This window comes from Euprymna scolopes, chromosome 26, assembly GCF_053919585.1.
Source record: "Euprymna scolopes isolate OS-2025 chromosome 26, ASM5391958v1, whole genome shotgun sequence".
NCBI lineage: Eukaryota > Metazoa > Mollusca > Cephalopoda > Sepiida > Sepiolidae > Euprymna > Euprymna scolopes.
The window spans coordinates 88,511,295-88,527,271 of NC_136507.1; the positions used below are offsets into that span (position 1 = coordinate 88,511,295).

General features: G+C 35.5%; 2 protein-coding genes across 2 annotated transcripts in view; one reads left to right on the forward strand and one right to left on the reverse strand.

The window, feature by feature from the left end:
• The window catches only part of LOC145248247 (uncharacterized), a 123,844-nt gene that overhangs the window by 16,625 nt on the left and 91,242 nt on the right, over positions 1 to 15,977 (reverse strand). The window contains exon 2 of the mRNA XM_080110119.1: positions 648 to 776. Within this exon, the coding sequence (XP_079966245.1) occupies positions 648 to 776 (129 nt within the window). The remainder of the gene's footprint in view (positions 1 to 647; positions 777 to 15,977) is intronic.
• LOC145248249 (uncharacterized) overlaps positions 1 to 15,977 on the forward strand; it is a 92,951-nt gene that overhangs the window by 1,371 nt on the left and 75,603 nt on the right. The gene's annotated exons all lie outside the window — the stretch shown is intronic.

A 15,977-nucleotide genomic window follows, 5' to 3' on the forward strand; every position in this document is an offset into this window, starting at 1 on the left:
CTCCACTTGCACGTGGCACTGTTTCGAAAATAGATAAATAGATAAATAATAAAAAAAAAGTAAAAACGTTACTTGTTTTCGTGTCAAAAGAAGGAAAAATCCTGCTCACGTGATTACGTGTCTTTTTAAAAACATTTACATAACCTTTTTATTTTTATTTATATCTGTTTAAGTTTTTTGTCAGTGTACTAGAAAGAATTCAGTTGATTACAACCCTTTCTGCGTGTTTTTACATTACAATAGTACAACCATGAATCCGACGGCACAATACTACACCGTTCAATACTGTAAAACTGAAACGAAGCTGTTCTGCTTGAAAAGGGCGCCATTTTCTTCTTATTCATATTTATATCTATTCTTTGCTTTAAAAAACTAAAGTAATTACGTGTTTACTTTTTTAATATCCCATTTTGCTGTTTCGGATTATTTTACTAAAGTAAGTAAAGCTTCATTATTTTTCAAAACTAATTTTGTTTCTTTGTTTTTCGATATTTCGTCGATATTATTTAGTAAGAGTGTTTAGCAGAAAAGCAAACAAACGACTACCCTAAAAAATAAATGTACAAGAAATAAATGTTACCATAGTCAATAAAAGTTCAGTTCATGTTTTTTTTTGTTTGTTTTGAAATAGTTTTTAATGCTCTTACCGGAATAAGCTACGATTGTTTGACATGTATCGAGTCCCTGTTCACATGTATGTAAGTTGAGATCGCTCATGCAGAAATTATTGGTCAGTTCATTGTCGCATTCGTAGCATTTCAAAGAAGCCAGAGTAACTGGAAAGAAAAAAAAATATCAAAGATAATAAAAAACATAATTATTATTGCAATATGATTTGTTTTTTTTATGAATTGATTTTATTGATATATTTAGGAATTTCAATTTTAAAACGTTTTAACAACAAATAAAACATTCTCTTTTAAATCTCTCTCTCTCTCTCTCTCTCTCTCTCTCATATATATATATATATATATATATATATATATATATATATATATATATATACAGCGTAATGGTCAGAAATCTTGAATGTCGTTTGGGCGGTCGGATTTCGATCCTGGCTTGAGGTAGTTGCCTGTCTAGCCGCACTGATGAACTGTGATACAGCGGAACAGTGTTGTATATGGATGACTAATATATATATATTGTTTTTTAAAATATAATTATCCACTGACACGTATTTCGTCGTCTACGACTCATCAGAGTGGCTGAATCTAGCGAGATTCGAAATCAGGACCCCACGGTAATGAGCCTAAATACTTTGTTCGCTGCTCCATCTCGCCGACTGTATATACATATATGACTTTGCTTTTCTGTGAGCGGAACGGTTTCTACTCATTTTTATCTACAAATTGAAATGATACATACGAGACTCTTTGGCTGACTGGGATAGCTTCCGTACATTAATATCTGATTTCCATTTGCACTCCATGTTTAAAAAGGAAGTGTCCTCTATAGTATCAGATCTGACCGAATGGTTAATTGTAGGTATAAACCAATTCATACCATCAAAAAAATTCCAACAAAAACCTAACAGCCAGTCATGGTTCTCCCCAGAATATGCTGCTGCTATCGCGCACAGAAATCACTTTTTCCATAGCTACCAACGTAATAGATGCACTGAGACTAAAGCTGCTTTCAGGAACGCCACAAACCACTGCAAAAGAGTAATAAAAAATGCAAGAGAGCTATATGCCCAGTCTGTTAAATCCAAGGTAGCTGATCAGCGGCTTGGTTCCCACCAGTTTTGGCAAATAACAAATAGGATCCTGAACAGAACTGTGCGTTCTATCCCAACCATTATCAATGGACCAGAGGTCATCTCGTCAGCGTCAGACAAGGCCAAACTATTTGCCAAGAACTTTGCAGCTAATTCTACCCTATGCGACGAAGACCATCAACTCCCCATATTTCCTCCTATAACACAGAACTAGCTAGGTAACATACAAATATCCGTGCATGAGGTCGCCAAGCTAATCAAGAACCTTGATTCCAGTAAAGCAACTGGCCCTGATGCCATCCCAATTATAGTGTTAAAAAAGCTTCAACCAGAACTTGCTCCCATACTTACGAAACTATTTAAGCGCTGCCTTAAGGAGAAGTGCTTTCCGACTCCCTGGAAGACCTCATCAGTTTGCCCTGTATTTAAGAATTCAGATAATAAGTCATCTCCCTCTCAGTACAGACCTATGTGTGTCATGAGTAAGTTGCTGGAATCCATATTAAATAGAAATAGTCAACCACCTCAGCAGGAATAACCTTCTTAGTGACAGACAATATGGTTTCCGCTCTGCAAGATCTACCGCAAATGTGTTGACGGTTATATCCCACAGGATTAGTGAATCTCTTGTCAAAGGCTTCCTTTCTAGGGCAATTGCTCTTGACATATCAAAGACCTTCGACAAGGTATGGCATAAGGGTCTACTTCACAAGACTGTCAGCTACGGTATGACTGGAAATGTTTTCTCAATCATTAAATCATTTCTCTCTGATAGGTTCATAAGAGTAGTGGTAGATGGACAAAAATCGGAGGCCTGCAATATAAATGCTGGAGTCCCTCAGGGGTCAATCCTGGGTCCAACTCTCTTCCTGATCTACATCAATGACCTCCCTAAACACATACTTAAATCATTTGTTGACATATATGCTGATGACACGACCATCTACAGCAACACATCAAAGGCTGTAAATGACAAAGTTCTCTCTGATTCTCTCTCCTCTGATCTCGAGCGCGTGGTTCAGTGGGGGAAGACGTGGCTGGTTACCTTTAATGCATCCAAAACCAAACTCCTATCCTTACATCATCAACGCTCTGATCCCCATCTGGCATCAATTGTGATGGATGGCTTTCGTCTGGGTGAGGCCCCGTGTTTTGACAAGCTTCTGGGTTTGACCTTTACTCCTGATCTGAAGTGGAACACGTACATCAAGTCTGTTGCCAAGGTCGCTGGAAAGATGGTGGGATCCTTCTACCGCTCCAGAAGATATCTCACTACTGATGCAATTCTCTATCTATATAAAAGCCAAGTACGTCCAAGGATGGAATACTGTTGCCATATCTGGGCAGGAGCTGCTAAAAACAGCCTATCCTGCCTTGACAGAGTACAAAATAGACTTCGTGGCTTAGTGGGGGGATGCCCTTTTCTCTACCTTGCAACCTCTCTCCCACAGAAGAGACGTTGCGAGCCTATCCTTGTTTTATTGTTATTTCCATGGCAGGTGCTCGTCTGAACTCCAATCTCTGGTCCCCCCTCGCCAATCTTTCACGAAAAACACCCGTCTAGCTGAATCCACTGTGAAAAAATTCCCCCACTCTATATCTGTGCCTAAATCAAAACGTGGATTCCATGAACAAAGCTTCTTTCTTAGAACTGCACGCCTGTGGAACTCTGCTCCGTCTGCCTGCTTCCCACCGGACTACAACTTGGATGTCTTCAAGTCCAACGTCAACAAATTCCTAATGAACCGCCCCCTTAAGTAAACACTTTATCAAATCTCCAAACTAACGTAATGTACTTGCAATAACCCTTATCCCTGAGTGGCTTCCGGGACTTGATAAATGGTGATCACTGTGTAAAAAAAAAATTACTGATTCCAATTTTGATTCTTCTAAAACGTCTAAATACTTAACTATAAAGCTGTTTCGTTTTGTTCGGTTTAACGGAAAACGCCATATAATATTTGAAGATATTTTCACAAATACGAAATAGAGAAATTATGTGTTCAGAAATAAGGAACAAACCGAGTTATGTGTTCATCAAAGTTTCGTCTTTATTTCGAAGCGGTTTGTTCCTTTTTATTTTGAACACATATTTTTTTATGAACATAACTCTCTCTCTCTCTCTCTCTCTCCCTCTCTCTCTCTCTCTCTCTCTCTCTCTCTCTCTCTCTATATATATATATATATATATATATATATATATATATATATATATATATATATATATATATATATATATATATATATATATATATACACACACACACACACACACACACACACACACGGTATAATCGCGTTGACACACCGGTTCTCGACAGATCACCGAAGTTAAGCAACGTTGAGCCTGGTTAGTGCCAGATGGGTGACCATTTGAGAATTCTAGGCGCTGTATGTGCTCTCTCATGATCTCGGCATTTGTTTCCAGTCGTCCTGTACATACACTTCACTTGCCACTGGTATTTAACAATGTCGGTCAGAAGAGGTGTGCTTAGAGATTGAACAGGAACCCCTATGTTGGTATCCATTGTCTTTCAAGAAGCCCGTTATATATATATATATATATATATATATATATATATATATATATATATATATATATGAGTGTGTGTGTGTGTGCATATGTGATTCTTTCATGTATATATTTTGTATTTCTATATTGGTCTTCTATTAAATTCTGTTGTGGAATTACATATTGAGTAATGCATTGCTTGCCTTAAAGCGATTTGGATCTGCCTTATGCATTAGATTCAGCTCTTTTCTTTTTACTGTAATAAATAAGAATGGTTGACCATTGCTTATTGTCCCGCTCGCTACTAACCAGAGGGAGGAGCCTTGCGGAATATTTGTGCGTTTGTGCGTTGATCAGATTGACACCGTTCAAAATATGGGCTTCGTCAGCGAAATTAGGTTCGCCGGTAAAGCTATGAGTAGAATGATCTAATTGGTTTAAGCGTTATTGTCTAGCGTCTGTGTTCGGCGCTTGAGTTGAATGATTGAGATCTGACTAGGTGAGGGTTTAGCGAGTCGATCAATATCAATGCAACATATGCGAAGACAAGTTTGGCGGGAATTAATCGAGATGTAACGAGTAAGGAGATAAGGGAAGGGTGTGAGGGACGAACGATGACCGTCGCGAGCTATAACAAATTAAAGTGAAGATATAGAGACCCTAAGGGAATATGTGAAGAAAAAGAAGAAGAAGATATGAAAAACTGAAAGAATAAAGTGCATGATATGGGATATTATGAAAGAAATCCAGAAACAAACATAACATATACAAACAAAATAAAAAAATAATAATTACAAACAAAGGAAATAAATATTACGTTTCTAAATTTCTAGATGCGGTTGGATTATTACTGTTCTCATTTTGAGTGTCATTTTCACAAAATTTCGGTCGATGTAACCTCTGACCTTCTTCAGTTGACTCAAGAACTAGTGACGTAGTAATAAGAGTACTTAGAAAATACATTGTAAAAGTGATATTTACTGATGGTTACTGTTTCCTGGGTGTTTATTCAATGGAAGGTTAGTGCCCGATAATTTCTTCGGTTAATATAGCCCGAAAAATGGTGTACTGTGAATAAAGTCGCAACTGCAACATATATCCACACATATAGCCAACAATGTTTTAATAAAAAACAAACAATATATATATATACATATAATTTTTTAAATATAATCATCCACTGACATGTGTTTAGTCTTCTACGACTCATCAGATTCAGCAACTCTGATGAGTCGTAGATGACGAAATTCGTGTCAGTGGATACATATGCCGCTCCCCATTTGGGGATACCAAACTGGTCAAAAGTAAAATTATTCCCAACTCGCATTTAGGTAAAAATGCGCTTCCATATAAATAATTGAATTTATTCAATAAGTATCGCTAACAAAAACAAACAAACAAATATATATATATATATATATATATATATATATATATATATATTAAACAAGAAACTGCTATATCCTGCAAACATTTCAGAATACATGCACTTAAAGAACTCTTAATTAGAAAAACAGAACAACTATGAGTATAATTATCCCCCATCCAGTAATCCCTCCCCCAAAAAGAGGATAAGTGAGATCGTAACTATGATCATACCCCTATGGATTAAATGAGTCGCTTAATATTCTACTTTCTCAAGCAGTTATAATATTACCAACCTAAATAAATACCTGTACGAAAGTATATTTGAACCAAGCGATTAATATATTGTTTAGGTGAACCTCGTAATAATGTATGCATGTGGATATGTTTGGGTGTGGATATGTATGTGTTTATGATCTGTATGTATATATACGTGTGGACATGTATGTGTTTATGATCTGTATGTATATATACGTCGGTTGAAAAAAAATAAAGAAAGAAATAAAACATAAAGGGAAAAGAAAGATAAAAATAAATAGAAATAGATCAATGAAATAAAATAGAATAAATGAAATAAATAAATAATAAATAAATAAATAGATTAAAAAAAGTAAGAGTGAAAAGTGAAAGAGAAGAAAAGGAAATAAAGAAATAGGGGGAATGAATAAAGATAAAGGTAAGTACTACAATATTTATACTCCGTTTATATAACCTAAATACTCTGATTTTTTGTCATATGTTATATATTATTGTTATATCGTTATATATCGTATGTATATCTGTGTAACCCTCGAAAGAGTGCTTACTAAATATGGGGATATACCTATGGACTTCAAGCTGAATTTACTATAAATTTTTACGTAGTATAATTTTTTACGTAGTACAAAAAACGTACAACTTATGAAAAAATAACAAGCGGGTGGGGGCGGGTAATATAACTTTGCGTGTCAGGCTGGATAGAAAGGAGAATTATGTAGTGAATGAGTTCATTTCTTTTCTATTTCTATTTTGGATGTATCATTTGGTGACAGTGTACATATATATATATATATATACATATATATATATATGCCTGTATTTTGTGTAAATATGTATGTATAAGTGTATTTATGCATGTATGTGTATGCATGTGTGTATATATATGTGTGTATATGTGTATAATTGTGTGTATATAAATGTATATGCATATATATATGTATGTATATAGATATATATATGTATATATATATATATATATATATATATATATATATATATGAACTTAAAATAGGCTGTCTCGTATACGATGATTGTAATAATGTATATTACAAAAATGTATGGGTGTCTGGGTATATATACATGTATGTTGTGTATGTATATATACGCCCGTGGTGACTGAAGTGTGTATACAGGTGTGTGCGTGTGTATTTGTGTGTATGTGTGTATGTGTGCTTTATATATATATGTTTTATATATATGTTTTTAATGTGTATGTGTATGTATATATGTATGTGTGTATGTATATATATATGTATATGTTTATGTATGTGTATATAATATGTGTGTATATATATATATATATATATATATATATATATATATATATATATATGTATGTATATCTGTATTTTGTTGGGACGTCTGTCCGGTTGGAGTCCACAGGTTTTGGGGTTCCCAATCGACAGTCTTATTATTGGTATTGGTGGTGTCATTAGTATGATCAATATTATAAGAATTATTTTTACTAGGATTGTTAGCGGGATTAATATTACTTTTGATATAATAACAGTCATGATGTATGGTATCCAGGTGTGTACATGGATATCTGTGTTTGAGCGTCCATACATTGATATAACTGTGTATGCAAGTAGAGATGTAAACATATTATAACTGTATATGAGCATTATATATCTATGTATGTGTATATATGTGTGTGTATGTGTATATAGGCGCGGTTGTATGAAAGTGTGGGTATATATACGTGTATTTATGTATATGTATGCGTGAGGAATTTAATTTTTGTTTTTGGTTTGTTTGTTTGTTTTTGTTTTGTTTTGTTTTGTTTTATTTTTGTTTTTGTTTTGTTTTGTTTCATTTATTTATTTAATTTATTTTAATTTTGAATTTTAATTTTATTCCTGTGTCGATATAGTTATGGCCTGTTTCTAGTGCGTGTGCGTGAGTGTGTGAGAGTAAAATACAACACTCTTGAGTATAAATATAAGAGTATGTTTGCTTCTAGTGTGTGTGTGTGTGTGTGTGTGTGTGTGTGTGTGTGTGTGTGTGTGTGTGTGTGTGTGTGTGTGTGTGTGTGTGGATTGAACGGCACCGGTCAGTATTTAATGCCCATGTAAATGTCTTTAATTTACAGACCGCAAGACAAAAATGCTACATTCTCAATTACCTTGTGCCATAAAACCAAAAGATGGGATAGATGAACTTAAAAAAAAGGGAAATAAAAAGGATGTTTATTATCTTCAAATACCTCACTTGTCCCCCCCCCGCTTATAACCCCTACCCATGTTACATTCTAACTTTGTAAACGAAATAAGAAAATGCTTTTGTTTGAAATATCAGTTCTCGACCATAATTCTTGGCCTGAAGACGTAATCCCCCAACACGGGTGATTACAGAAACATGTATGCATATATGTAACCATCAATGTTTGTATAAATAAATTTCTTATATATATATATATATATATATATATATATATATATATATATATATATATATATGCGTATTTCAATTTAATTTATCATGTAAACTATATAAATTAAATTATATATACGTATTTTAATTTAATTTACAATTTAAACAACGCTTTCAATATATAACACATAAATATTCCACTTTGCCATGCCAAACACATCCCGGAGTTGCAAAAAACATCACCGTTGAACAACAGCATGCGGATACTTATTAATTTCATTTCGTTTCATAATAACACCATGCGACGGAAGAAAAAAAATCTGGAAAAGACGGGTTATGTTGAAATATATCGATTTTAACAAATAAACATTCGTTTATTTAAACCTTTGTTTCTTCTAATTTTAAACGCATTATATATATGTATTTGCATTTAATTTACCATTTAAATAACACTTTCAATACAAGAACACTTTATATATATATATATATATATATATATATATATATATATATATATATATATATATATATAGTAATCCACATACAGTACTGTTTCGCTGTTTCACAGCTTATCAGTGCGACTAGACAGACAACTTCCTCGGGCCAGGATAAAAACCCGACCGCCCAAATGATATTCAAGGCTTCTAACCATTGCGCGATACGGCTGCTGCTGTGAGGGTAATGAATAAACGATATTTACATCGTCCGAATGCCTCCGCTCAATACGTCAATTGCAGCTTGTATTTCACTTCCCAATATGCTCAACCTAAGATAGGGAGCATTATAGCAATCCAACTACAGTACTGTTTCGCTGTTTCACTGCACATCAGTGCGGCTAGACAGGCAATATATATATATATATATATATATATATATATGTTATCTATATGCATATATATATATAAATATATATGCATAAGTGTTACTGCATTGAAAGCGTTGTTTAAATGCATATATTTATACACATTTACATATATATATATATATATATATATATATATATATAGAGAGAGAGAGAGAGACAGAGAATAAATGACAAAAAACTATATTCCAAAATTCATGATGTTGACCATCTTATAATTTATTCCTTAAGTTCAGTTTACTTTTACAATTCTTGACAGTATCTGTTTCGTAGTGCAAAATCAATCACTTAATTATTATATCAATCAGTGAATCTATTATGCCCTTAACACATAAGAAGAAATAGCAACAATCAATCCGTCAAAAGGAAATAAAGTGTGATTTGACATGATTAAAATCTGAAAATTGGAAGAGAAGCTGCATATACCTTTAATATGTTTCCATAACGCCATAGGAATAAATTATAAGATGATCAACATCATGAGTTTTGTAATATAGTATTTTGTCATCTATTCTCTATATTGCTCTGTAATGACATTGAGCTTCTTAAATAAGGATTGGTATATATTATAAGACTATATTTCTAGATAAATATATATATATATACACTTATACATATATATATTTATATTTAAACATATATATATATATATATATATATATATATATATATATATATATATATATATATATATATATATATATGCGTGACATGACGATTAATCGAAATCAAAATTTGGAATCGAAAGCATTTGAACATTTGGCGGTATCGAAATCGGAATTTTTTTTTATTCTTTTAATTATCTTTTTTTAATTGATTTTGTTTAAAATGAAAAATTCCACTACCGGTCGAGAATATGCAGCTAAATGAATACATTGGCATCAGGGATCTAGAAAAGCACGAGCCCTATGAGTAAGTTAGCATTGAAGAAAACGATAACATACAACATGTCAAGATGAGGGAGTAGATTGGCAAAGGGTATATACGCCGTTTGAGGAAGATCTGCAAAACACGGCTTTGGCGTCATTGACTGGCCAATAAAAATACATCAACGGCTAAATGTAAAGACTCGGAAGCTACGAACACTGCATACACAGGTGGGAAGTAGGACTGGGCCTCTCAGAGATCAACCACAAACATAGGGCAACTATAGTGATCACAGGCCAGTATCTGAAAAGCACCCAGAACCACGCCCTCTCAATAGTATACGAACATCAAGAGACAAGAACCAGAAGAACAACATCATTCACCCAGTTTGCCAAGCATTTTGGCAATGGCTGTCTCACAGAGTAAGCTGAAACACATAACAAGCCTGCCACAGAAATAACAAGAAAGAGCCGATAGAAGTATACCGAGACCTTCCAAAGGAGGAACCTTGAAGAGTGGGACCAACAGCAGCGTGCGAAGTATTTTCTGGAGGAACTCTCCCAGGAATACATAGACAAAGAAGATTGTTGGACTATACCACGATCAGGAAAGGGTTATAATGGCTGCTCAAGACCAGGGATTGATGACCAATGCATTCAAAAAGATGGCAGATCTCAGGTTTTGCCACACACAAATGGAAATTATCAAGGTGCAAGGTTCTTTTGGGGGGATGGCTACTCCACGACGAAACATGATGGAGTATGTAAGTACCTCCACTGGGCCATCTGTAAAAAAAATAAACATCCAATATAGTAGCAAGTCCTGGGAACATCGACCTGAAAGAACAGTTGGAAATGACTTATATACCATACATTACGACCACATAATCCCTATAGCTACCTACCTTGAAAATGCTGCTGTGAAACCTGACATAGTTATATAGAATAAGTAAGAGAGAGTAGCAACTGTGGTTAAAGTGAGTTTCCCTAATGATAGAGGTCTAAATAGAGCTGAGAGAAACAGACAAAATATCAATGTCTCATGTATGATATGAAAAGAAACTGGAATCTTAGGGAGATATCAATCATATCAGATATTATGGGTGCTACAGGGTTTATGACGAAAAACCTTGTCCTACTTAAATAATATTCCTGGTTTAACAAAGTGCAAGAGAAATTCAGACAATTGCACTTAAGGAAACAGCGAGGATACTAAAAAGAGCTCTCGGTTGGTTTCAATAAAAAGCAAGGCAATGTTGGTAGCTGGTTTGGCTGCCCCATACCCAGCATCACCATCTTCAAAGAAAGAAAATAAAAAGTAGTCATGATGGAATAACAAATATTAATTGATTCTAAATGAGCAGTAAACTAAAATTCATAGCCCCCCCCCACAAGAAAGTAAATATGTGTACATATAACCTGAGATTTTACGGTAATCGGAAAAATTAGAACTTTATAGTTAAATATTTAGACACTTATAAAGAATCGGAATCGGCATCGGTAATTATGTTGGAATCGGCAATTTAATACGGAACCGGTAATTGTATCGAAATCGGAAATTTAATACGGAATCGGTAATTGTATGGGTGTCGGGAAAAATATTGTCATCGCTTCATCACTGTATGTATATATATATATATATATATATATATATATATATATATATATATATATATATATATATATATATATATTAGTGTTGGGACGAATAATCGGAATCGGGATTCTGAAAAATCGGAGGTTTTGGGCGTATCGGAATCGGTATCGGAATCGGAAAAATTTTAGCCTATTTCCTGAGGCCAGAACTGTTTTTTATTTGATTTTGGTTTAAGAACCATCGTCCACTACTTGTAGTAATTATAAAATAATAAATATTTATTGATTTTAAACTTCCGGTAAGACTGAAATCTCTGGATCACCCCCCTCACAAATGTGTTTTTATGTTTGAAAAAAAATGTAGGCACATTGAAGATGTGTTTTTTACAGTAATCGCGACAAAATAACACTTTCATAGTTACATATGTAGAGATTTACAAAGAATTGGAATCGCATTTGCATTTAATTTACCATTTAAAATTTAGTACGGAATCGGTAATTGTATCGGAATCGGGAAATATTTTGGCATCGTCCCATCACTAATATATATATATATATATATATATATATGTGTGTGTGTGTGTGTGTATAATTATCTTATATATCAATAACTTGCAGCGGGAAAAATTCAGAAAAAAGTATATCTCAAACGCGAATAAGTAAACAAGATGTCGCCAAATAAAGTCTTGCAATCGTTTAAGGAATGGGCTTATTTATAGATTAGTAATGAAACAACATCAAACCAAACAATAAAATATAATCAAAGCTAATATTAAAATATTTGAAAGTAAAAAAAAAAAAAATGAGAGAGCTTAAGAAAAGATGGATAAAAAGTTCAACTTTCTCGAATGTCTCATAAAAATAGCATTGAAATAAATAATGTCTTCTTATCAAGAAAAACATTGAAAACATTTTTTAAAGTTCGTTTTTTTATTATTTTTTTTTATTCGGTGCAATAAATATACGTAAATGAAAATTCTATGCGTATTTTTTCCGGATTTTTTAGGTGACAGTTGATAATATGTATTATTTGGATGATTTGGACTATTGTTCTTATCTTGAGTATTATTCGCACAAAATTTAGGTCGTAACCTCCGACTTTATCGCTAGGACTCGTGGCGTAGTGGATAATGCATTTGGTAATAATCAGTTGTAAAGTTACCCTCTTCTGGGGGTTGAAAGGTTTAATTTTCAGTTCGGGTTGCACTCAAGATACAGTTGCGAATTACTTAATGTTATGTTGGGCCTTTTGGCTATGGTCACAGTATAGTATCTTTGTTATGTTGTGGCGAGCAATGTCAAAGGTCTGAACGATTATCATTATTATTGATTTATTAACTGTTTATGTAGAAAAAGTTATGCATAGAGAATGTTTTGAAAGACGAGAATGTTTATTATGTTTTGTATTATTTGGACTTTTATTTTCATCTTGTTTTTTTTTCCACCATGTTTCGGCCGATGTAACCTCTGGCCATCTTCAGATGTGTTCAGACTGTACGTTATTGGTGAATAATAAAAAAAGGTTTATGTTTTTGCTTTCTCAAGGAATATAGCCGTTAGAAATTAAAAACGAAAATAGCGTCAAGTCTGTTTCTTTTTTATAAATAAATCGAAGTCCATTCAGTTTTTTTTTATATGACGAATGTCTATTTTTGAGGTTACATCGGCCGAAACGTTTTGGGAGAAAACAAGCAAAATGTGAATCATAGTCCAAATAATGCAAAAAATAATTATCAATTCTCATCTCAAAAATAAGGAAATGTTTAGCTAAAATATTTATGTGAAAAATCTAATGGAAGAATTTTAACTTAGATTTAGATTTATAAGCTAAAAGTATTACAGATAGTTATGTGATGAAATAGATTTAGGAATTTGATTTTATATAAACAATGAAACTGACCTAGAGATACAAGTGAGAGAGAGAGAGAGAGAACGAGGAAGCCTCAACAAGAGAACGTTTACTTTGTCAGTCGCAGAAGCATTCACCTGGGTTAAAAGACGATGTAAAAACTAAAGGGAGAAAACCTTTTAAATCTCCGAAAAATGGGAATCTGTGAAAATGGGAATAAACGATGAAAGCCAAAAGAAAAGATTTGTTGTTACTGTTCCACAGGGAAATGTTTTCTTGCAATGTCCGAAAGACGAAGGGAGCCACAACAAGGTTAGTAGTCCGTTATCAAGCGGCCATTCTGTGTTTATGTGCTATGTTTGTTGAACCCGTCCCGAAAAAATGATTGTTACCCTGTCCATTTTATGTGAACTCTGTTTGAATATGTGTAAACACGCACTCACACAATCACAACGAACATTTATAAACACTAGACGATACGAGCATCGGTTTCATACACATGTATATTTATATAGACATAGATAGACATGAACGCACGTATATATACGCTCGTTATATATACACCGACAATGCAACACTTTGGACATCTACCCAGTCATGCTTGATGAAACAAGAGCATGCTACCGCGCGGATTACATAAAGCGTTCCTTTTGGAAATGGTTCCTATAACTTGGATTCTTCGGAATATAGTTCAAGTTTGGTGTGTTATTTTCACAACGTTTCGGTCGATATAATCTCCTTAGGGTGTATTTAATCGAACTCGAGAATCTTTCTATCGATCTCCGGAATCTTTCTGTTGAACTCGGGAATCCAAACGGTATTTCGAACGGAACCTTTATGTACCTATTTACTATGCCTCCCCACGGGCCAGAGTTAGACGCCAGGGTCGTTTTTTAACGTGGAGAAAAGGTACAAAAATAAAAATTGTCTCAGTCGTGAAGGATTTTTCCTCTACTGAAAGAGAACAAGAAATGGAAGTGCAGCATCTGAAGAACAGATGGTATTTATTTGCTCCCCCACCGAACAAATTAGGCACAAGGCCGATTTTTAATGTGAGGAGTGAAGGGAGGGAGGGAAAAAGGGGACCAGCTCCCGAGAGGTGGGAAATGGGAGCTGGTTAATGGTCAGGCATGTGGGGTTGCCCCCACATCTGGTCTTTGCTAGTCATAGCTTGCAGTATCTGCCGGAACAGATGGTATTTATTTGCTCCCCCACCGAGCAAATTGGGCACAAGGCCGATTTTTAATGTGAGGAGTGAAGGGAGGGGGAAGGGGAAAAGGGGACCAGCTCCCGAGAGGTAGGAAATGGGAGCTGGTTAAAGGTCAGGCATGTGGGGTTGCCCCCACATCTGGTCTTTGCTAGTCATAGCTAGTCATAGCTTGCAGTATCTGCCGGAACAGATGGTATTTATTTGCTCCCCCACCGAGCAAATTAGGCACAAGGCCAATTTTTAATGTGAGGAGTGAAGGGAGGGGGAAGGGAAAAGGGGACCAGCTCCCGAGAGGTGGGAAATGGGAGCTGGTTAAAGGTCAGGCATGTGGGGTTGCCCCCACATCTGGTCTTTGCTAGTCATAGCTAGTCATAGCTAGTCATAGCCTGCAGCATCTGCCGGAACAGATGGTATTTATTTGCTCCCCCACCGAGCAAATTAGGCACAAGGCCGATTTTTAAAGTGAGGAGTGAAGGGGAAATGGGGACCAACTCCCCGGGGAGTAGGGGAGCTGGATAGTGACAATTGGTATGAAGGGTTGCCCCTACATTGACCAAGGTCTTATATGTGGAGTTGCCCCCACATATGGTCTTTGCTTGCAGTATCTGCCGGAACAGATGGTATTTATTTGCTCCTCCACCGAGCAAATTAGGCACAAGGCCGATTTTTAATGTGAGGAGTGAAGGGAGGGGGAAGGGAAAATGGGGACCAGCTCCCGAGAGGTGGGAAATGGGAGCTGGTTAAAGGTCAGGCATGTGGGGTTGCACCCACATCTGGTCTTTGCTAGTCATAGCTAGTCCTAGCTTTGCACTATCTGCCGGAACAGATGGTATTTATTTGCTCCCCCACCGAGCAAATTAGGCACAAGGCCGATTTTTAATGTGAGGAGTGAAGGGACGGGGAAGGGAAAAAGGGGACCAGCTCCCGAGAGGTGGGAAATGGGAGCTGGTTAAAGGTCAGGCATGTGGGGTTGCCCCCACATCTGGTCTTTGCTAGTCATAGCTAGTCATAGCTTGCAGTATCTGCCGGAACAGATGGTATTTATTTGCTCCCCCACCGAGCAAATTAGGCACAAGGCCGATTTTTAATGTGAGGAGTGAAGGGAGGGGGAAGGGAAAAGGGGGACCAGCTCCCGAGAGGTGGGAAATGGGAGCTGGTAAAAGGTCAGGCATGTGGGGTTGCCCCCACATCTTGTCTTTGCTAGTCATAGCTAGTCATAGCTAGTTATAGCTTGCAGTATCCGCCGGAACAGATGGTATTTATTTGCTCCCCCACCGAGCAAATTAGGCACAAGGCCAATTTTTAATGTGAGGAGTGAAGGGAGGGGGAAGGGAAAAAGGGGACCAGCTCCCAAGAGGTGGGAAAT